Source organism: Lissotriton helveticus, chromosome 1_1, assembly GCF_964261635.1.
Source record: "Lissotriton helveticus chromosome 1_1, aLisHel1.1, whole genome shotgun sequence".
Classification (NCBI taxonomy): domain Eukaryota; kingdom Metazoa; phylum Chordata; class Amphibia; order Caudata; family Salamandridae; genus Lissotriton; species Lissotriton helveticus.
In genome coordinates this window covers 1,039,755,989-1,039,780,486 of record NC_136057.1, presented here as the reverse complement: position 1 = coordinate 1,039,780,486, position 24,498 = coordinate 1,039,755,989, and the positions used below count along the sequence as shown (strand labels likewise).

Here is a 24,498-nt window from a genome sequence, read left to right as displayed (position 1 = left end):
TTGTTTAACTAATTAAATGAGACTAAAAAAACCAAAAAAGGTTCAAAAGGAATCTTGAACTGTTCATTCTCCTCCATAACTTCCCAAGCAGGCCTTCTCTAACCAAATTTATAAAATAGCTACTGTCTTGATATTTTCCTCCTAGGTAACAAAGTCATGCATTGTCTAGCCTTCAGATGAGTTAATTCAAGATGCCCTAGTTTCCAATGATGCACCCCTGAGCAGCTGTTCTACCACACTGGGTAGCTGGGAATTCAAACTCTGCTGTCCATCATTTCTTCATACAGCACATTTGGTGGATCCCAGACTTAACACTGTTTAATCCTAGCATTTACGAGCAATGTGTTTTCTGTCTGCATTTTTTTTTTAAAGTTGATAAATACAGAAAGCTGTGCTGCTTTTAAGTGACTCTCCTTGCTGTCTTTATTGATTTATAACCCAACAGCTGAGCAGATGGACTGTCAAGAATTTCCAGAGAGACCATAAAGTTGAAATGGTACAAGATATTGTGAGTTAATCAAGGAGAAACAGACACAAAATAAAAGAAGCAAAATAAGCAATTGCAAGAGAAAGTGTTAGTGAAACTAAGGCAGTTTAAAAAAGAAAAGAGGTGAAGGTAGGAGCTAGTTGCTTGACTAAGAGACGTAACAGGCTGAGTGTCACCGGCGTGTGGAAAGAGAAGCCACCCGGGTCACCGAAGCAGGAGAGAACGGGAATTTAAGGGCGGGAAAGAAGAGTGGAACCCAGAGAACGAGCACGCGTGAGGAGCAGAAGTGGTGTGAGTGAGATTAAGAGGGGGGTAGGGACAGGGCAGGCAAATGATGGGAGAGGGTACCAAGAAAGAAAAATTGTAGGACAGGGGTGAAAGAATCAGGAAAATAATACAAGAAAAGACCCAGAGAGCCGGGTAAAGGAAGTAAAACAATGTGAGATGTAAGAAAACAGACGGAAAGGAGTTCAACATAGTGATGAAAGGAGGGACCGAGTAAAAAAGGTTGAAGGAAGACCAGTGGGGATCTCTCATCCCAGGCACATTTCCTCTCCACGAGGAACGGCGAAGTGCCTTGCAGCGGGCACACAGGGTCAGACCCGCCTCGTCGCCATTGTAGTGTTGGGCCTCAGGCCCACATGATGGTAAAAACAGAAGCAGACACCGGGTAGTAATGTACAGTAACTGGCGACGAGCACCCGGTACCTTTTATTGGCGGGGCCACATAACTTGTGACACCCTTGATGGATGGGTGTGGGGGTGCAGTGTGTCCAGCCCTCAAGGGAGTGGCTGGGAGTACAGCTTCCTGAGGAACACTAGAACGTGTCCCGCAGGACACTACACCTCCCCCGGTGCAGCAGCCCGTCTGGGTACACGTACAGGGCAGCGCGTCCGCCACACAAATGCAGTTTGACAGTGTCTTGGACAGTTGTAATAGCACGTGCACCGGAGGGCGGCTGTTTACTTGTTTCGTTGTACCTCTTCAACAGCGCCTGTCCCTCTAACCGTTTCTTTCGCTTGTGCTTTTTAATTGTCTCACTTTCGAATTATTCCACAGTTTCTTAATTCTTATTCTGAAGAAAGTTCTTCGATTTTTTTTTTTTTTTTTTGATTTTTTTTAATCTTTTGCTCGGGCTCAACACTGTCTCGGAGTGCCGCCTGGCAGGCTCCTACCTCCCTTGGTTCTGGTGGAAAAGAGTGGGCCACCCTGCGGCACCCGGGCGGAGAGCACGCCCCAGTAAAGCCCGCCGCAGAAGAGTGCCAATCACCACCGGTGCCTGAGAGCAGCCATAGCGCTGGAGGTATGGCGAGAATCACCCTGCATGTGAACGCTGTGCCGCCCGCCGCAGAAGAGTGCCAACCACCACCGGTGCCCGAGAGCAGCCATAGCGCTGGAGGTAGGGCAAGAATCGCCCCACATGTGAACGCTGTGCCGCCCGCCACAGAAGAGTGCCAATCACCACCGGTGCCCGATAGCAACTATAGCGCTGGAGGTAGGGCAAGAATCGCCCCGCATGTGAACGCTGCGCCGCCACATAGAACTGCCATATATGCGCCTGAGAGATGGCAAAAGTGTGAGAAGCAGCACCGAGAACAGGTCCATGCCCCATTACCTGGTCGAGTGCCTGGAAGCCGTCTCACCCGACGTTTACTGCTCCGCAGAGAGAAACTATAGTGGAAGCAATGTCTTCCGGATCCTGGCCCCAAGCAGTGACTGTCCTGCGGGAAATGGCTCCGAGGGTGAACTGCCGGTACTGCCTCCTGCACCCAGAGGCGGCCCTCAAATGAAGAGGCCCGCCTGACTCCAACATCATGCCCGTGATCGGAGAGACAAATACTGCAGCCGGGAAGCAAACATAGCACCACCTGCTGGCTCCTGCACCGCACAGCACCCTACCGAGAACAAAGCCGTTTTCACCGCCTCAGCCCCTCCAGCAGCCATCCAGGGCACCAAGCGGTGCAACTGGGAAGCGAGAGAGCTGTGTGACACGGCCCCCTGCCTGACGCACCAGTTTGCACGCACCGAAGAGCAAGATGAGGGATTGGCAGCTGCGTTTATTCCTGACCGGAGCAAACACGTCAGCTGCATTAGGCTTCTACGCAGACTTGGGCATAAACCCTGCACCGGACTCAGCAGCAAAGGAAGAGACCAGCACGTCCGCCCTCCCAGACAGCTTACCAGTTGAGTTCCTGAGTGACAGAGGAGCAGGCACTGGAACAAAAGGGGCCAGCAGTGCCCTGTGTCTGGAGGGTCAACAGCCATCTAGAAGCAGAGGTCACAGCCTGTGACAAGGCACTAACGCAAGACACAGCCACTGTGAGTCTAGTGGATAGGACACAGCACAGCCCCACAAGCCTGCAGTCCAGAGGCTGCTGGCCGCTAGCCCGGTGCACAGCACTCACCCTGAGGACTTTCAAGCAGGCTGAAGTGAAGCAACTGAGCCCCTGGTGAGAGCCAAGAAACCTCAAAGCTACCTCTACTTTGAGAGCTACCACAGTCAAGCACCAAAGTGGATGCACAGGCATGCCAGACATCAGGAGAGGCACTAGCTTACTCAAGTGTGACCTCACCAAGTGGCAGAGACAATACAAAGAGCACAAAAGAGAGACTGGTAGCCCCACAGAGAGCTTGCATGAAACCCAAACCTGCGCCGCCAAGTAAAGTCCAGCCAGAACAGTGTGACCAAAGATCCAAAGCAGCACAGCCTGAGCCTGCAGCACCCAGGAAGAGGAAAGGAACCGCGCCAACAGAGGAGAGTACCCAACCCCACCTAAACTAACAGATGAGAACAGGGACATCTACAACTCTGCACCGCCCTCACTCAAGGAGAAATGAGGCTGCAAAGCACAGCCAGCACTAGAACTGATTGCACCCAGCTGCCCTGCAAGAGAAAAGCACATGAGAGGCCTATAGTGTCTGTCCCTATGCAGCAAAGCCCAGTAAGATGGCAGGCCCCAAAAGAAGCACACGAAGACTGGGTGCATTCCGCGGGGTGCATTGTGCCACCCCAATGGGCTGCCTAGACTTTCAAAGGAGAAAGATGGTGCCACATCACCAAGGGCCCCCTGGATACCCGAAGCTCCTCCAGCTTAAGCAAGCACTGACCAAACTCAAACAGCAACACCAAAGACAACCCCCACTAGCAAGAGTGGACGACCAGCCAAGACAGCAACGTTTCAAGGGAACTACCCCCAGCAACAGCACAAGAAAGACTGGGGCAGAGCATGCACCACACATGGCTGTCCAACACCACAGACGGTGAAGAGGCCGCATCACCCGCTCCTACTGGTGAACAGGCACAACCGCAAGCCACACCACAGGCACACCAAGTGCCAGAAGAGAGCACCCAAGAAGAAAGCGGAGCGCACCAAGTCAGAGACGCTCAGAAGGCCGCACCAGCGAATCTGACAGCACAGGCAGGTGCCCGGGAGTTAAGAGACACCTCAACAATGAAGCACGGCTGAACGCAGCACAGAGGACGACCACATCTCTGCTGCACCAGCAAAGCCTTGCGGTGGGCCAAAAGCAACACAGTGTCCTCCCTCACACTGCCTTAAGACGGAGTCGGCGGTGATCGAAGACAGGCAAGAGAGGAGTCGCACACTCCACGTGGCAGACCGCCACAGCAACATGCGCTCCAACAACCAGCGACACGCGACCGGACGTCACGTCGCCCAGCTAGCAAAGAGCGCGCCGGAGCAAAGGCAGAAGCCGGCACCACAACATCGCCACTCGAGGTCCAAGCACAACTCCCTCAAAGACAGAAAAGAGTGGCAGCCTGTCACACCGAATACCGGATGAACACAGGTGGGCTGAACAGACCAACAGGAGAAGACCGTGGACTTGTACAGCAAGCCAAGAGCACACCCTGACACACCAGACAGCCACCCAGGCGGACCGACGGCTCTGGAGAGAGCCTCAAGAGAGAACCAAGAGTAAGCCGCAGCAAGCCCAAACCGAGTCTCTTCCCAACGCTTTCCCAGGTGAGCGTCAATCGACGTCCCTGGATACAGCCTCATGGTAGAACCAAGAGTAAGCCGCAGCAAGCGCAAACCAAGTCTCATCCCAACGCTTCCCCAGGCGACCGTCCACCCCAGAGTGTCAGCAGTTTAAGTCAAACGGCATCCCTGCTCTGGACTACAGATTCCAAGGGTGAAGATCAGCACCGAGTGTCTTTCCTCGCACCGCCTCAGGACGGAGTCGGCAGTGGTCCCAAGCCAGGTAAGAGAGGATTCACACACTCTACGTGTCACGCCACCACTGAAACTCAACCACAGCAAGGCGGAGGCACATGGCTGCCAAGTACCTCCTAACATCCAACTCTCCCAGTAAGTCACCCCCACCTGTCATTCGGACTCACCCCCACCTGTCATTCGGACTCACCACATGGCTGGCAACCGCCATCACGCCAGCCCTCAGCACATGTCTCAAACACCACTACCAGAGCACAAGTGGACTGGAGTCCTACACCGTTGCCACACCAGCCGACTAAAGAAATCAGAAGCTACCTGTGAACCTGGCCTAAACCGGAACCGTGGCAGAGAGAGCAAGTTTTGGCCAAGACTCATCCACCCGTGAGGGTTGTGCGTGCGACTAAGTAACGGCTCCTCAGCGGTCCCGCAGCTGCCCCCAGTCGGCACACAAGCGGCCCCAGCGCAGCCCTCCGGCAGTCCCACAGCAACCTCGACAACGGGCCTCCCGAGGCGGGAGAGGAGGAAGAGACATGGCCCCACCGACAGGTTATCGGCTACAGCCAAGCAGTTCAACAGAGACATTTGATCAAGAAATAATTCAGTGATCTCTCACTTGGAACTCCATCCATATCCATGACGCAACCCACTATAAGGAACTGTTAGAACTCACCACAGACCTTCACCAACGTCAGCAAGGTGAAGGAGCCATGCAAGACCGCAAGACATGTCATCATCAGTGAACTGACGGTATGCAGCAGATGTGCCCAATCCAGCAGTCGTGTCCTGAACCCCTCAGGTTAAACTACGGGTGCCTGCCGGGTAGGTCCTGCTGCAAGCAAAGTCACCAGCTCATATCTGACGTTCTGCCACCTGACTCAGAAGACTGATGGACCCTGTGGTATTTAGTTAACTGTTTGTTTTGTCCCCACAGGTTGCACGAACGTTTTGATTGTTCTTCAATAAAGTTGTGGAGGAATGTAGTGTCCTGCTGGACACGTTCTGGTGCTACGCAGGAAGCTGTACTCCCAGCCTCTCCCTTGAGGGCTGGACACACTGCACCCCCACACCCATCCATCACGGGTGTCATGAGTGACGTGGCCCGGCCAATAAAAGGGCCCACGTGCTCGTGGCCAGTAAATGTACATCACTACCCGGTGTCTGCGTCAGTCATTGCCATCATATGGACCTGAGGCCCAACACTACAGGAGGTGTATCTGCAGGGGAGGGGGGGTGGGAGACACCCTCGCACTGCAAACTCTGGTCTATGAGCCTCACATCCCAGGCTGCGAGCCCCGAAGAGTCAAAGCCCCACACTGCATCAGAGTGGTGAGATCTCACGCAGCGCCCTTACCCTCTGACACCTGCAGACCCCACGGAATCACTACGGAAGCCGGAGGCCCTGGCCTAATCAGTGTGTAAAACTTGAGCCCCAAAACAATCCACAAAAGCCAGAAACATGTATAGGTCAAACAAATACCCAAATTATGAAAGAGATTTTTTAATTGATAAACAGAATTTATAAAAATAGAAATGTTAATGGGAAGATTGGAGCTTTTCAAAATGTAGTGTTATTTCTAAAAAAAGAAAGCGATATGCTAGGCTCCAACATGCAAGCTTTCTTATTTGATGGTGCATGTGAGGGCTTTGATTGAGGCCATCAGTCGTCCACCTTAGTTTCTGTTTGCTGCAGTTACCTTCTCCCACCAATCAAGGTGAAGAGAACAAGTTAAGCGATTTAGATGTGGCAGGCGGCCCACCATCCACCAGGGTGGTGAAGCTCATTTCCTCCACCTCCCTGGCCTGGTTGCCCACATCAAATTTGGTGATCACCGCTGGCCCTGTGATGATATTCATTCCCTCACAGAAGCTGCAACCATCACAGAGGTTCCTGTCTAGGGAGTAGCCAGAAACATAAAATAGCCCCCACTTTACACCATGTATCATATGTTAAAAGCTTGGAGTGAGCAGGTGAAGGAAGAACATTGGCATTTGATCTGATGATTCCTCCCCTATAGGTATTCTGAAATTCTGAAATTTCTTTCCTTTTTGCCACACTTTTTTCAATCTTTTGTCCTCTTTCCATTTGTCTTTCTGTCTTTTCCCAACTTGCTTTCCTTCCTTCCTTCACTTTTAGCCATCATTCTTACTGTCTTGTCCATCCTTTCATGTTTGTTTCATGCATCCCTCCTTCTCTCTATCCTTCTCTTTTTTCATTCCTTAACTTTTTAATCTATCATTCATCCTTCCTCTTGCTAGTTTTAAGGTCAACCATCAATCCACCAATCCATTCATCCTCTTCCTTCCTTTATTTCCATCCATCACTTTATCTTTTCTTCCAATTACCTCATCTCTCTATTCATCCTTCTCTCTTTTCATTCCTTCCTTTTTCATCCATCATTCATCCTTCCTCTTGCTAGCTTTCCACCCATCCTCCAATCCACTCATCCTTCTTTCTTTCCATCCATCACTTTATCTTTTCTCTTGGTCCCCTAATCTCTCTGTTCATCCTTCTCTCTTTTTTCTTCCTTCCTTTTTATCCATCATTTATCCTTCCTCTTGCTAGCTTTCCACCCATCCACCAATCCACTCATCCTTCTTCCTTTCCATCCATCACTTTATCTTTTCTCTTGGTCCCCTAATCTCTCTATTCATCCTTCTCTCTTTTTCATCCATCATTCATCCTTCCTCTTGCTAACTTTCCACCCAACCATCAATCCACCAATACACTCATCCTTCTTCCTTTCCATCCATCACTTTCTTTTACCTCAATCCCCTCATCTCTCTATACATCATTCTCTCTTTTTCAATTCCTTCCTTTTTATTCATCATTCACCCTTACTCTTGCAAGCTTTCCCCGTCCATCAATTCAGCAATCCACTCATCCTTCTTTTCCATTCATCTTTTCTGTCGATCCCCTCATATCTCTATTCACCCTTCTCTCTTTTCCATCCTTCCTTCAATCCACCATCCATTTTTCTCTCAGTTCATCCTCTACCCCTCTCTCCAACCCTCTATCTCTGCATCTAGCCATCAGTTCTCTCCCCATCCTTCTCGCTATCCCGCTTCTTTCCACCCACCCAGCCTCCCTCCCTCCCTTCCACTGCAAGAGATCCTATTTATGAGCTTCTTGGAGACCAGAGTGTCTGATTAAAGTCAAATTAGCCATAAACAACTTTAATGTTTCACAGAGCTGCCCAGTGACACCCAACCACCCTCAAGCTTCTAAAATGGGTGTTAATGACGTCCCGGCTCCTGTGAAGCAACTAGACAGAGACCGCAAACCCAACCTTTTTGATTTTCCCAGTCATGGAGATCATTATTCTTTTTTTCTGTTCGTGACCAACAGCTTTTGCCAGGAAGCAATGGACAGAAAAAAGGACATTAGACCCTCTCTTGTAAATAGGGTGGGCGCTCTGATGTTGTTATTCAGACAGGCATTGGTCCATTGGAGTGAGTTTTCTGATGGCGCAGCCAGTGGGAGCACCGCTGCCGGAAAACTGATAGTCTGCCCAACTCAAACTAGAGCAGGCGGACCTGAGGGGTTTGATGGACATGGTTCTCCATCAAATGTGGGATGGAGTAACATGTCCACTAAACTCTAAAGAAAGAAAGACCAGTATATTGCAAAGGGAAGAAAGAACACAAAGGTAGCTATTTCAATTTTGTAATAATTATTTTTGTGTTTCTCACCCACCCATATCTGTTTTCTTTCCTTTGAGGACGATGCTGGTGGGAGAAAAGTCCACTTTAGATATTAGCTTGGTCAGCCTGAAAGAGAGAATATGGCATGACCCTGTGAGGGAGATAATTTTTATTCTGCAAGAATTATCTGAACAATTGTATTACCAGTAACAAGGATCATTTGAAGAAAAATAAGAATAGAACATTTGTTGACCATGTTTTCTCATTTCCAACCATTGTTATATTATTTAAAATATAACAAATTCACACAAGTTCAATGTATCTAAGTGGGCTGCCAGGCTAGTGACAATGGAAAAATGACTCTGATCCTTTAAGAAAGCACATACCAGCAGCATCCCATCATGGCCTGTCAGTGGCAGTTGCTTCAGTTGTTTTCCAAGCTCCTGCCAGCAGCATCCTTGAATAGACAACTCTGCTTTTTTGCTTTTTTCCTAGAAAAAAGCTTTAGCTGACTTAATGTGATACGTCTTCATTCAGGAACATGTTCCTAAGTGTTTTCTGGCATAGAATGTTTTATGCTCCTCAGAAAACCTTTCATTTTTACCATTACCCATCCATTGACAGACAAAAAGGCTAAAAGTGGCACCGCCTGTCTGTATTGTTTGCCTTGTGGATACTCATCTTCTATGTGGGAGCATATTTTGCGAGATGTCAAGAAGAACTCTAAGGGACAGCAAGAAAATCAGACTCCATATCAATGAGGAGCAGAGATGATGTCAGAATTCGCTGCATGAAATATTCAATGTTTGGAGGATCCTTTTATCTTGGCCTGGACTACCATCTCTGCAGACTTTCCCAGAGGGAGACCCAGAAAGATGTCAAGGTAATAAATTCATCATCTTACCAGGACAGATAGAGCTGCTGCTCTACCCATTCTCAAAATTTGCCAGCGGAGGAATTTAAACAAGAAAAATTCAGAGTGCTGGTCCCCCACTGGGTCTATGCTCAACTACTATAATCAAAATGGAGCCCTTCTGTCAATTGAAGGGTTTTTCTTCCCATTCTGGTGTTTGTTTGGAAAACTGTTGGTTTTCCTTAGATAACCCTCACCCACCAGGGTTTCCCCTTGGTGGCATACTTCATCATTGGGTTCTTCCCGTTCAGCTGCGTAACGGGCGTGCTGCTACCTGCGTGTTACATGGGAGCACTTCTTGTTGGTTAGATTATGAGTTAGATAAAGTAAAAGGTGGGAGTGAGTGGGTTGGGAGGAAAATTAAAAATACCTGGCTAGTAGGAAAGGATTCTTTATTCGTGCCTCTATCTATTATGATTAAAATATGGGGAAAGTTTAGGGAACCTAAAGGGAAAAATGTTTCTAAATTCTGCTGGTCGACATGTTTCTAGCCCTACCCCAAGGCTATTCTTCAGGACCAAGAGTAAATGCTCCCTGATACCACTCCTATATCTTCTCTTAGGAACATTTTGTGAGCAAAAACAAATAATTTGATATATACATACAGCACCTAATTGTGTTTTTATCAGGATAAGCCGCCTCTGAGAGGGTATTATGAGATACTTGTGAAGTATATCTTCTCAAAGGAATAGTGTCTGTTTCCAGGCTTTCTAAGCTGCAGCTTCAGTAGTTACTTTACCCACGTTTTTCCTTTAAAAAGGATTTTGAGAGAGTTGTTATTGGCACTTTTAAACATTTAGGGACTGTTTTGATTGATAATTAGCTTCTTTTTTAATATAAAATATGCAAACCTTTTCTAACAGTGTGCATTAGGCTATTATAAAATTAAATTTTATTTTTTACAAATTGGCTTTTCAAGAAGAAAGGTATACATATATATTTTGTAATGTCTGCCTGGGGGATCCTACATGTAAGCAGGACTGTTCATTGCGTCTGATTTTAATGGAGATTCATTTCTCTGAAGCAGAACTAGGATTACAGGTAAGTAACTTTTCCCTCAAAACCTGTTCAGCCCTGGTTCTATTATTTTGGAGCTCATCATGGATGGGGTGTCTGTGCTAGCAAGTTTCACACAAATTATGACCAAATTCCTTAGAGTTAAAAAAATTGCTGAAACATAAAGAGTGCATGTTCATGGGTTGTCTCTGGCTTTCAGGAGCAATGGTCATCAATGCTATTGTATATGAGCTTTAAAATCTTAATTTCATGGCGATATAATTGAGCCTTATGAACGACTGGCTTCACCTTGTGTTTATTTTTTTAGTGTCGGAGGAGTTAGACAGGAGCACCATGACCACTTCCACCACCATCAAACCCTCTGACAAGATGACAATGAGCCACTTTGTGGAACGAGCTTGTTGCCGGGACTACCAGAGGATGGGGTTGGGTACGCTGAGTAATAGCCTTACAAGATCAAAGACTGAGCCCTTCAGGATCTCCACAGTGAACCGAATGTATGCCATCTGCAGAAGGTAAGTTGCAAAAGCATTTAGATATATGAAGTATTCACTGCCTGCTCTGCTGCAAATAGATGAAGGAACACCACCAGACTCTTTGAATTTCTGGATATCATTTGTTGTCCAGCTACTGCTGTGGGTGATGTACACTACATCACACTTCTTTAAATATAAAGTGAGACTCCTGGCTGTTCAGATGCTAAGGGGAGGTTTGTGAGTGGTAGAATACAAAGTTTACTGAATTGCATTCACCACCATAGTGATATCCTCAAACTGAGTTCTGTTCATGATGTGATTGATTCACAGGACAGTGGGTTTGGGTGTCTCAATGCCCTCTGTTACCTTTGTAAGTCTTAAAAACATAATTTGGCGGTTATGAATTGTAAAGAGCAAGTCAACCATCTGCCTTTTGCCCTCTGTCATGCTAAATTGTGAGGCTATTAAAGAAAATACATTCTTTGAACTATGTTGTGTCTGCACTCTTCTTCAGTTACCCAGGACTACTGATCGTCCCTCAGAGCATTCAGGACAACACAATTCAGAAGATTTCCCGTTGCTATCGGCAAAACCGATTCCCAGTCATCTGCTGGAGAAACTCGCGGACCAAGGCTGTCCTCTTGAGATCTGGGGGCCTGCATGGAAAAGGAGTTGTGGGGCTGTTCAAGTCCCAGAATGCTCCAGCTGCAGGTAATAAGGACCGTTGTTGCCCATGTATGTACATAATGACTACATTTCAACAAATGCATAAACTTTATTTCTCTTCTAATTCACTCCTGCGAGTTTACACTTTTGTACTGTACTTAAGCGAGAGCAGTATGTATGATGCACACACAACTGCACTGTAGATGCTGAGTAATGAGCAAGTCTTGGCTTTGTTTTTTTGTGTATGCTGAGCAATGACCAAGTCTTGGGTTAATGTTCTGTTTCCTGGCTTCTTTACATTTTGCACATTGTTTCAATGTTTGCAATTTGCTCCATATTTTAAAGAAGAAAATCATGCCTTGTAAGTGAGAACCCTGATAATGGGCTGTGATTACTGGAGAATTTCTTTTGTACAGGCAAAGCATTCTACTTTTCTATGTACCTAAATCAGGTTTTTTAATTACATAATGAATCTTTTCCTGATCGTTTGCTTTTTAGGGACTAACTGCTTGGAATGCTCTACCTCTGGAAATGAGGTGCCTCAAATGTTTTTTTAATGTTTAGGAAACATTTAAAAAAACATTTTTATTTTAAAGCAGTTGTCATTCATCTTTCTACTGTGACTTAATTTGGTGCTCTTTAGTGTATGGACACTGTGTGATAACCATGCGCTCTCTAAATAAAGCAAATAAATAAATTAAATAAACCAACGCAGTCTCTTTGAGAACTTGACTCTCAAGGGATAGCAAAGTCAAGGCTTACTATAGAAGGAGGTAGTGAACTGGGAATTCAGATAAAGCAAGTAAAACACAAACTCAATGTACAGTGAGAGCTGTGAGCCTTAAGAAGCAATAGGTAGTGCAGTTAAAATAGATATACATAGAAATAAACAGAAGGCGCTAGGACCTTCTGAGATGAGATATGTCCCCCAATACCCTCAAATATTTACATGTTAGAAGTCAGATTGTCCACATTCTATGGCCCTTAGTCTGTTCACAGTGGCCTCGGCTGGTCCTGTGGCTTAATTTGATGTGTTTACTGCGAACAATCGGACAAGTTGCCAAGCAAAAAGCGAACTAATTTGTTAAATGGAATGTGTCTACATTCACTTTAGTTGTTTGATAGCCCTAGGTGCTAGTGTGATAACTCAGTGGATTTGCTTTCTACAACTCTCTTAGATCAAACCAGTATTTTCTCTGCATCTATCCTCAGTTGACAGCGGATGCAATACACGTGATTACAAAAGGTTAAAATATTCCATGGACAGAACCAAATGTGTTTGATTAACTGATCCATTTTTTGTAGTCTTTGAACTAGCAGTGTGAAGAAATGGAATCTGTGAAATAGGGGTGTTTCAAAAGATGGTTTGACCTACAGCACTAATTTTGTAGCTATGCAGCTCAAGGTTGTACCAGTAGGTGGTTTTCTCTTTCAAAGATTATTCTAGATACAGCTTTAGGTGGCAGAAGTAAACAAAGCTTGTGAATCAATGAAATATGAGAAGCTGTGTTGTTATATTTAAGTAGCATATTAGATTAATGCCTGACTGTTTCCTGAGGGACGAAAATTATTCACTCCTTACACACTCCTCTTTTTCTCTCCTAGGGCCCTCTCAGACAGACTCCACCAGCCTTGAGCAGGAGAAGTATTTGCAGGCCATCATCAACTCTATGCCCCGATACGCTGAGATGAGTGGGCGCAATACTCTGAGTGGCTTTACTTCTGTGCACATGAACAGCTCAGGTAATTGAGGTTGCACCACTGCAACAGCTCTGTCTGCTGTCTCTTTCTCCTTCTCATGCCATTTTCCTCCTGTACTGCATTTCCATCTATCATCTTGCCTGAAATTTTTTTTTTACTGTTGTCTTGTGGCATCTAGTATGTGCCTTTTCTCCTCTTTATATTGATGGTAGGAATCGCTGACACTTGTTCCAGACCCAGTCATGGCTGCAATAAAGTGAGCTCTGACATTGACCCAGAGAACCTGGGCTACACAAGATGTCCTTGCAGTTGTCTGTGTTTCATAGTGCTGGTGCGTGCCATGCAGGAGACCTTGGAATTAATTATCAGAGCACTTCATGGACCATGAATTCAGTATTTGCCCCTCTGTTATTGGAAATGGTGACAGCAGACAACAAGTTTTGGTACTGCCTTCTAGTCATAGACATGGCAAAATGCCAGCGCCCCCTTCTCATTGGACATCATAGCTGTTGATGGGCAATGAACCCTGTCACTGCTGCTCTGTACCCCCGTGTATCCGTCCCTGTCATATAGCTGAAAGTAAGATGGTATGCAACCATGGAAATTCCTGGAAATATTTTTGGCAGTAGGGCTTAACTCTCTCCCATTTATGTTCTTAGCTTTAAAGGCAGTAATTGAAATTAGTGGTTGAACCTGCAAGAGTCTGACTAGGCCCATAACCCATGTACAGTAATTCTTAACGGGAGGTGTCTGCATTCTACCTTAGTTTTTTGGTTGCCCTGGGTGCTAGTCTTGTGCCATATGTGGCAATAGTCTACATGGGCTGTACCATGTGCAGAAAGTCTGTTGATTTCTGATTTGCTTTGTGTTTTGTTAATTGATGCTTTTGGGGATCCCCATCCCATTCAAGAGCTTGTTGAATTATAACATCAGGCTTTTTAGAAGAGTTACTTTGAATCATTCCATGAACACTCCACTTTCCCTTGTTGTGGGTATTACTGTTGGACAGTTTATGCTCTAAATCACGAAAAAGACAACTAGGAGAAGTTAACATTATTGGCATTATCTAAGGTACATCATATGTTAAAAATTACTCATTTCCCTTTCATCTTCTTTAAAAAGATCACATACTTTGATAGATGTGCAGGAGGATTTGTGCTTAGTGCCACAAATTGTGTACCTCATCCTTTTCTGGTGCATTCCTCAATGTGCGGCATCCTGCATGTGATAGGGCACATGATTTGTTGTATAAACATTTCAATTTATTCTAGCTGGGTTTTATGTGGGGAACTAACCTGAAATAGAGCACTAGCTCCCATTTTCAAATGGAGAGCATTTTGTCATACCATTCCGCACTTTTCAGATTCCTCTCGCAGTGTTCCTACAAAATCACAGCCATAAATCCTAATAGTGTTAGAAAATCAATATCTAAGCCAGTCTCCTAAAAAGTTTTTCATTAGTGAGCCCTTGTGTAACCTTTCACTAGTTTTTCTGGGAATGGTACTGAGGAACTCGAAGATATCTCACAATTCAGAGATATCTCACACCATTATAAGTGTGTTGAGCTGATGAAATGCCACCAACAACCCTGCAATATTTCCTTCCACTCTCTGATAGCTAAGTAGGTCAAACCTTTACAGATGGAGCCTCATTTAATGAAAACCTTGAGTTGAAGCACCTAAATGTTTTCTAGAATTGCCTGATGCCACATTCATACCTTACATGTCTAACGAAAGAGACTAGTATCGGGCGAAATGTGAGCTTTCACCAATACCCAGTTTCATGAAATACATTTTTTACCACCTATTGCTCCATTTGTATCATTACTTTCCGGAATAGATTGGTAGGAAGTGTCAGTTCTCTTCCCAATCAAGGGTTTCTATCAATGTTTTCTTTTACTGTGCTTTCTCCTTTTCTGAGTTTCTCTTCTTTTCCTCTCTCCTTTCTCCTCATCTGAAACTATCAGGATGAGATGACCACTTTAAAATGTAATAGTATTGCTGGTGGGGACACCCCTCCAATATGTAAGAGAGAGATAGCAAAAGCTGGTATTTTTGTGGTGCTACAGATTCTTCAGACAAGCGGCAGCCCAAGCTGGGATCTCTCATGAAGCAGGTGATGGGAGGGAAGGAGGAAAGCCGAGGAGGTGAGGATACATTTCACACAAGTGTAGAGTTACTTATAGCACTGCCACCATGAGGTTTAGACTGGGACACAGAAAGAGTGACTAAAAGAGATTGTGTGAGAGAGAGATTTTAAATACACTTTGTGGTACTTATGAATGTTGCTGAATGGTGTGTATCAAGCACTGAAAGCAGTATGATGAGTTCAAGGCTCCTCGAGAGGGAACAATTAGCTTTTATGCGTTAGGGTCGGTATATGGAAATGATATTGTGGTCATCAGTTTGTGCATTCTCACTTGTTTATCAAGTGGCAGCTACCTATCCTCCTTTACTTATTCAACAGTTTTGTAATTTACACTAAAAGATCCACATTTTGAAAAAAATTTATTTTCTTGCATTGAGCTTTCAATGTGGTGATAATTGAAATTTTTGCATAGCCTCTCTGTCTTGAGATTTCAATATGGACACTAGTTTTATTTTGAAGTAACGGACCCGGACCATACCCTGCAGTTTTGCTGTTTAGCTGTTCAACATTGATCCAAAAGTGTGCAGTTTTAATACATCTGTTTACTTAATTTTCAATTTTGTTGTAATTACAGGTAGTTATGCATGCAACAGTCTCATACCATTACAGGAAATTGGCAGCACCAGGACATTTTGGAAGTTCGTTGCATACATGCCTAACAGTTGCCACAACTGTTCCTATAACATTACATTCCTGTAAGCTTACCATGTCTATTATTGAGTCCAAACTGTTTCTTGCACTACTTGATGGTCTGAAACAGATGGTTGTTATGGCAAAGTTTAACAGTATCAGCAACAACTTCTGAGCATTTGCCGGTAACGACTTCTCAGGCTCTATTAGATAGCATCTTTGGCGCTCAATTCCCCCCTTGGGATGCAAGACGCTATGTCAGCTGGTTAGGCAGTGTGCGGCATTGTGTATATGGACATCGGCTGGAAAGTGTTCCTTGGGGGCGCGTTACATCATTTTTTTTTTTGGTTTTGCAATCAGTCCAGCTCATTACCCGTGCTGTATAAATGCATGCTGGGTGTGTGTGTGATGACACGTACTGCTCCCACAAGTTGTGCCCCAACACAGCCCCCACTACAGGAATGTGCCTGGCGCGCTCACAGCGAATATCAGGGGGTAGGAGGAGGGTTGAGGGGGCGGGGGTGTTGCGAGTAACACAGACCCTCCACTAAGTGAGATGGCTATTCAGCCCTTGGTTCCCCCCTCTCGACCATCAAGAATGTCAGGAGAGGCTGCTGCGGATGCCCCTTTGGTACCTGCCTGCAGCCCCTGAAACTCTTGCGTGATGGCCTCCCACTGTGCTGCAATATGTTCTTTGTGAAGACCTCCAAAATCTTCGATATGGAATGCTTTGCCCTCTGTTATGGCCCACACTAGCAGTTACTGCTGCCATGACATTGGCAGAGAGGGATCGGGCTTCTTCCATTTTTTTGTGATCATTGGCTTGGCAGTCAGTATTACCTAAATCAAGGAAGCAGGAGGTGAGACTCAGTCTCTTACCTCTAGGGTAGAGATGTAATATGCACTCCTCTCATGTGCATTCCAGTCGACGGTCCATGGCTGCTGCCATGGCTGGACAGACTTGCTGCCAGTAAGTATGCAGGGTTAGCAGGTCCACAGCATGGTCAACGTCTAGTTGCTGAAATCTGGGGCACACCGCATCTGTCCTCTTATAACATTTATTAATTTTTGCTTGAGTGATGTAGGCTCTATGTATTACATAAATTGGATGAGCCTACAACGTGAGTTACGTGGGATGTATGTGGAGCTATTCAGTATCTCTGTCCGCTCCTTATCAGTGAATGGGTGTCTCCTGTCTGCTTCCCACTGTTGCCTTGTCGATGTCATTGTTGTTGCTGTGTGAAGTTGTAGCTAGTCTGCTAACCACCTGATAAGATGCCTGCCACTGCCCGTCACATGTAAGTATTGTATGATTAGGTGCGTAGGCTGCTCCGCACTCTAGTCACCCCATTTACCTCTGAGGGCCACCAAGAGAGAATGGTATCGTATAAACTGGCCAGGCGGCAGGCCCTTTATTTCGACCAATTCCTCATATGGTAGGAGCACCCCTTCCTGCTAAAGGTTCCCCAGTGTCTGCACTCTAACAGCCAGCCAGGTCGGCAGTTCCGCCGCAGTCACCACTCCGTCCCTATGGGGCGTGGCTTGTAGCGGCAGGGCTGGTGCATACAGAGTTGTCATACGTGTAATATACAGACTTCTACCATTAATGTTATATCCAACCTCCAGAAGGAGTTGCTCAGGCCTCTTACATCTAGCACATGGATGGAATATTCGGAGTATGTCAGCTAGGGACCAAGGTGGGTCTTCCGTGGCGGTGTCAGATAGTTGCAGCCCTGCCACCCATTGAAGCTGTGATGCTAAGTAAAACTGTTCCATGTTGGGAACCGGGAGGCCGCATCTATCTGTTGGGAGGTAAATTTTCACAAGAGCTACTCGACAACGGGATTCGTTGCAGATGAACTTCCTAATCATAGATTCAAATCTCCTGAACAGGGCTGGCACCACATAATCGGGTAGGATGGTGAAATAATACAGCAACCTAGGAAGTACCACCATCTTCAGTAGGAAATCGCTCTCCGTAGATTGCCCTCCAGTAGTTCTTCTGTTGATGGTCAATATGGATTCTTAAAAAGCAGAACCTATGCCTCATTAAAACGGAGTTTCTGATAGATACGTCTGCCAGTGGATTCCTCACCTTGTGAATATCCCCTGCACAGCAGCCAATCGGAAACTTTTGTAGCTCTCCACGCCGGCGAGGTCATGGACGACGTCACAGAGTGTACGACTCCGCTCGCGACCCCGCTGATGTCACTGGATCCATAATAGGGCCTTGTCGGCGTGATGACGTCAGTTCCCTTTTTTCCGCGCTGTCGACGCCAACGGTTTTTTGGGACTCTCCGTAGTTACTTTGTAATTTCTAGTATTCTCTTCTGTTCTTCTTGTTTCCTTTCTAAAATGTCGGGAAGAAAGTCTGGTTTCAAGCCCTGTAGGGAGTGCGGGAAGCAGGAAGCAAATGTCTATTATTGACCAGCATCAGGACTGTGTTTGGTGCTTGTCTTCCGATCACGACGTCGAAGAATGTGCGTGCTGTAGGAAGATGAACCCGAAGGCATTGAAAGAAAGGGAGGCGAAATTGTTTATGGCCAAGATGAAGAAAAAAGAAAAGAAGGCGAGTAAAAGAAAATCAAGGTCGAGGTCTCGATCCGAATCCAGGTCGGGTTCGAAGTCGGCTTCGGGGCATTCGAAGTCGAAGAGGCATATGAAGAAGAAGCATTCTTCGAGGCGCCACTCTGATAAAGAATCGGCGCCGAAGTCATCTTCTCGGCGTCATAGATATGACGTCGGTCCTTTTCCTTCGAATCCAGCTTCACCAGCGAAGGTTGTAACTTCTGAAGTCGAGGTCTCTCGATCTCCGACGCCGGCTCCCTCGGATTCGGTTCACTCTCCGAATCTTGATGAGGTTGAGCCAGAGCATGAGGATCAGGAGCAGCCTGAGGAGGTTCCTTTATCGGCGCCGGCTGGTCCGACTCCAGGAGCACCGGCTTCAGGGACGACGCCGTGTAATTATCCTCCATTCCCGGCTCCAGGTCAGGATCCATCACATTACCTTAATGCAATGTATGGCGTCTTTGCAAGGGCTATGTACCCATCCGGTGCACCTGCGGGTCCCATGGGTCCTTTTGCATTTAATTTGGGTGTTCCCCAAACTTATGCCCACGCACCGTTTATGCCCTTCATGCCAGCGACACCGTCCTGGAACTTTCCGGCGATGAGGGCCCGACGCCGTATCGAGATTCTCCGGCGCCGTCTGGTCATCCTCGTTTGGATTCTGTGGTGCCGTCAGATCCGCGTTCAACGCCAATCCCGAGGCCGACGGAGTCGGTTGTGGAGCCTTCGACTCCAGCCCCCAGGATCCGATCCAGGAGGGAAGCCCAGAGGGTTGTAGAGGAGGAAAGCTATCGGCAAGAGATGGAGGAAGGAGAACTTCCTGAATCTGAGGACTATTTTGCAGAATTAAAGGACGCAAGTGGCCTTGATGTCTCTCCTGAGTGGGATTTTTCTCCTGGCCCGGATGCTCCCTCTAAGGATACAGCTCCCTATCATATGGTGGTGAGAAAAGCTGCGGAGTTACTGGACATTACTCTGCCTACCACGGAGTTTAAATCCAATCTTCTAAATGAAGTGTTGCATTCTCCCTCATGTGTGCCTGAACCTCTTTTACCATTTAATAAGGCAATTTTGGAGCCAGTGTTGGAGGTTTGGAAGAAGCCTTTATCTGCTCCTACGTTCTCCAGGACTGTGGCACGGAGGTATAGGGTGGCACCTCAAGATCCAGAGTTTGTCGGCTCATCCTTCGCCTGAGAGCCTAGTAGTTCAGGCGGCTTGTTCAAAGAAGTCTTCAGGGGCTTTTCCTCAGGTTCCGGCTGTCAGAGATTCAAAGCGCATTGACCAGTCTGCCAAAAAGGTATTCTCATCTGCAAGCATGGCGTTGAAATCTACAAATGCTACTTGCTTGATGGGAAGATATATCCATGCTTTGATGGATTCTTCTAAGCAGTTGCTGCCAAAACTTTCTGATGAAATAAGAAAAATTTTCAAGAGGTTTTGGATGACACCCAGACTGCAGCTCGTCAAGTCATCCAGAGCGGCCTAGATATGGCTGACTCAGTGGCAAGGATAATGGGCTCTGCAGTAGCTACGAGAAGGGGGGCTTGGTTGAAGTCTTCAGACTTTTCTTCTGATGTTCAAGCTACTCTATTGGACTTAGCATTCGATGGAACAGGACTCTTTGGTAAGAAGGCGGATGCTGCTCTTGAGAGATTCAAAGATTGCAAGGCCACAGCAAGATCTCTTGGCTTACAGACTCAATCTAGAGGATCTTTCAGAAGGTATAGAGGATTTGGAAAGTCGTCCTTTCGTCCGCAAGGACAGCCTCGACAGCAGCAACAGCAGCAACAAAATACGCTGTACAAGTCCTATAGGGGAAAAAGCAGAGGTCTTCCACGAGGTCGCCAACCCTCCTCCTCCTCTTCCTCTACCTCTCCTCCTATCACCGCAGCAAAGCAGCCCCTAGATTCCCCATTCCCAGTCATCTTGGTCCTGTTGGGGGTCGGCTTACCCATTTTCTGCGGGATTGGGAATCGGTCACTACAGACCAATGGGTTCTCAATCTTGTGGCAAATGGGTATACTCTTCCCTTCAGGGAATTCCCTCCGACTTACCCTCCTTGTCAAGGGGCTTGCTCAGAGGAACATCTCCATCTTACTCAGGAGGAGGTTCTGACTTTGTTACAGAAAGGCGCGATAGAGGTGGATCCAGAGCAGGAAAGGGGTCAGGGATGCTACTCCCGGTATTTCCTGATTCCCAAGAAGCATGGCAGGCTTCGTCCAATCCTGGATCTCAGGATCCTGAATCTTTATCTGAAACAAGAGAAGTTCAAGATGCTTACTCTTGCACAGGTTCTTCAGGCGCTGCTGGAAGAAGACTGGATGGTGTCGCTCGACTTGCAGGACGCGTATTTTCACATCCCAATCCTGAAGTCGCACAGGTAGTATCTCCGTTTTACGGTGGGGTCGCAACACTACCAGTTTGCGGTCCTTCCGTTTGGTCTCACTACTGCACCTCAAGTCTTCACCAAGGTGATGGCAGTGGTGGCAGCCCATCTAAGGAGTTCGGGGATTCCTGTATTCCCCTATCTGGACGACTGGCTGAGCAAAGCGGAGTCTCCAGAGAAGGTGCTCCATCATCTGCTGGAGACAACTCAGTTGTTGTACAGGTTGGGTTTTTCGATAAATGTATCCAAGTCTCACCTGGTGCCCTCACAGTGCAACCTGTTTATAGGGGTAGTACTGGACACTACTGTTTGTCGGGCATTCCCTCCTCCTCAAAGGATTCTCGACATTCAGGAAATGATTCCTTTGTTTTACAATGGAACGGTCGTTCCAGTCCTGAAGGTCCTTAGCCTGCTCGGTCTGTTTGCTTCCTGCATTCTGCTGGTCAACCATGCACGCTGGCACATGAGGGCGCCCCAGTGGTGCCTCCGCAGGCAGTGGTATCAGCACAACGGGGATCTCAGGGAGTCTGTGAGGATCTCCAGAGAAACTGCAGCGGATCTGTTTTGGTGGAGCGTGGAGGGCAATCTGTCTTAAGGAAAGCCCTTTCATCTGCCTCCATCGGTTGCCACAGTGATCACGGATGCCTTCACTCTGGGGTGGGGTGCTCATCTGGGGGATCTGGAGATCAAGGATCTTTGGTCTCCAGAGGAAAGGTTGCTTCACATCAACCTTCTGGAATTGAGGGCGATTCGTTTGGCACTCAAGGCCTTTCTCCCTTCCCTTCGCGGTCGGACGGTTCAGGTCCTGACTGACAACACGACTGCGATGTGGTATGTCAACAAGCAGGGAGGAGTAGGGTCGCAGTGTCTCTACAGAGAGGCTCTGCGTCTCTGGTCCTGGGTTCAGGACCACCAGATTTGTCTGATGGCAAATAATCTGGCCGGAGTTCTGAACGTTCGCACAGACAGTCTCAGTCGGCAGTTCTCAGCCGACCACGAGTGGAGGCTTCATCCAGAGGTGGTTCGTCACGTCTTCCGGACGTGGGGGAACACCTCAGGTGAACCTGTTCGCCACTCGCGAGAACGCTCACTGCCCCTCATTCTGCAGTCTCCAGTATCCGTTGCAGGGAGCTTTGGGGGGACGCGTTTCAGTTGAGTTGGGGCTCGCAACTCCTTTATGCGTTTCCTCCCATACCCTTGATTCCTCGGGTTCTGAGGAAGATTCGCCAAGACCGGGCCCAAGTCATATTGGTCACCCCGGATTGGCCAAGAAGGGTGTGGTACACAGATCTTCTCCACCTCTCCTCGTGCCTGCCGCTCCGTCTCCCTTTCAGGGCAGATCTCCTCTCTCAGATGGAGGGGCAGGTTCTACACCCCCACCTCCAGACCTTACACCTTCATGCCTGGAGATTGAACAGGGCAACCTGAATTGCTTTTCTCTCCCGCCTGATGTGGTGGATGTAATTCTTTCAGCCAGGCGTCTTTCCACCAAGTCCATCTATTCTTATAGGTGGTCCAAATTTGTTTCCTGGTGTGGAGAGAAATCTCTTGACCCCTTGAGAGCTTGTTTGTCTAATATACTTCAGTTTGCTCTTTCTTTGGCCCAGCAAGGGTTTTGCTGTGGCGACTGTAAAGGGTTATTTATCGGCCTTGTCGGCTTTCCTTTGTTTGCCTGACCAGCCGTCATTATTTAAGTCACCTATTGTATTACGCTTTATAAAAGGTCTTACCAACAAATTCCCTCCAACTCCATCTATTGTGCCTCAGTGGGACTTGAATCTTGTTTTGACCTACTTGATGGGTTCACCCTTTGAACCTTTACACAAGTGTCCCATGAGACTTCTGTCTTTTAAGACGGTCTTCCTTGTTGCAATTACCTCGGCAACGAGGGTGAGTGAGCTTCAAGCTCTTAGTTCAAAACCCCCGTTCCTGACCATTCATGCTGAGAGAATGGTACTTAGGACCAGGGCTGCTTTTCTGCCTAAGGTGGTAACTCCCTTCAATCTGGGGCAGTCCATTACCCTCCCTACCTTTTATCCTCCCCCTCACCCTTCCAAGGAGGAGGAGCGGCTTCACCGCCTAGACCCTAAGAGGGCGGTGAGTTTCTACCTCGATAGGACTAAAGACTATCGTGTGGACGACCAGCTTTTTGTTGGATTTGCTGGCTGTAAGAAGGGGAAAGCGGTGCACAAGCGCACGCTGTCGAGATGGATTATCCTGTGTATAAAAATCTGCTACGCCCTGGCTGGTAATGAACCTCCAGAGGGTATAAGGGCTCATTCTACTAGAGCAAAGTCATCAACATCTGCTTTGGCTAGAGGTGTTCCTGTAGAGGATATTTGTAGAGCCGCAACTTGGGCCTCCCTCCACACTTTTGCGAAGCATTACTGCTTGGATTCTGAGGGGAGGAGGGACGGCCACTTTGCACGCTCTGTCCTCCAGGATTTCTTGGTATAGCAGAGTGGACACCCTCCTCCGGGAGTGGGGACTGCTGTGGGATTCTATTCACAAGGTGAGGAATCCACTGGCAGATGTATCTATCAGAAGAACAAGTTACTTACCTTCGGTAACGCTTTTTCTGGTAGATACAGTATCTGCCTGTGGATTCCTCACTGACCCACCCGCCTCCCCGTTGTCCACTCTTCTATTCCTGCAATCTGTATTTTTTAATGTTCTTTATAATGGATGTATTTATATGTTCATACATATTGCATTGTTTTCACACTATGTGTGTTGGTCTGAATACTGTGTACTATGTATACTATTACTGTTTATGTCGGTCCGTCCGTGTGCCTCGGGGGCACGGAAAAAAAGGGCGGAACTGACGTCATTACGCCGACGAGGCCCTATTATGGATCCAGTGACGTCAGCGGGGTCGCGAGCGGAGTCGTACCCTCTTTGACGTCGTCCATGACCTCGCCGGCGTGGAGAGCTACAAAAGTTTCCGATTGGCTGCTGCGCAGGGGATATTCGCAAGGTGAGGAATCCACAGGCAGATACTATATCTACCAGAAAAAGCGTTACCGAAGGTAAGTAACTTGTTCAACAGGTCCATATCATATGCCCTTGATTAAAGGGGTATAGACAAGACTTGTCACAATTTACACGCAGCTCAACAAGGTTGTAAATGTCATGAGTGGGCGTGTTAAAGTCCATGAGAAGGAGCGTACATCCCTAAGGTAAATCAGAATATCATCTGCGTATAGAGACATTGCATGTACACCGTCCCCCAGGGGAACACCCCACTCCACGCCCCGTTCTCTAAGCACCCCTGCCAATGGTTTTGCAGGCAGTGCGAATAACAACTCAGGCTCAGAGATGTAACAACCTGTCTTCACGCTGGCTGTCGGTTGCGGGTACAATAACCGTAGCAGGCAAAGGTAACGGCCAGTGATTCCAAATCGCTGTCTCAGTGGGCACGACCGAAGACAGACGCCGAGACTCACTCGGGCTGGTGTCCACTGAGACCCCGATCGAAGACAGATGCCGAGATTTACTCGGGCTGCCCATTGCGGATATCGCGATTGCGGCTCCCTCTTATTCTTGCTCATTTTCACTCAAGGCTTCACCGAAACTAGAGATAACGCGGTCTCTCCCATTGTTGTGCCACTCACAGCACTCCATTTACCACGGCTTAATTCAGGCCTGCTTTCACGACGCCTGATGC

The 24,498-nt window shown here is 47.2% G+C and overlaps 1 protein-coding gene across 2 annotated transcripts in view; it reads left to right on the top strand.

Annotated features, from left to right (window-relative positions):
- Positions 1–24,498, top strand: part of SBF1 (SET binding factor 1) — a 1,592,200-nt gene that overhangs the window by 1,106,154 nt on the left and 461,548 nt on the right. For both annotated transcript variants that reach the window (XM_078677863.1, XM_078677862.1), the window contains 4 exons: positions 10,564–10,771; positions 11,247–11,443; positions 13,004–13,141; positions 15,168–15,245. In XM_078677863.1, the coding sequence (XP_078533989.1) occupies positions 10,564–10,771; positions 11,247–11,443; positions 13,004–13,141; positions 15,168–15,245 (621 nt within the window). The remainder of the gene's footprint in view (positions 1–10,563; positions 10,772–11,246; positions 11,444–13,003; positions 13,142–15,167; positions 15,246–24,498) is intronic.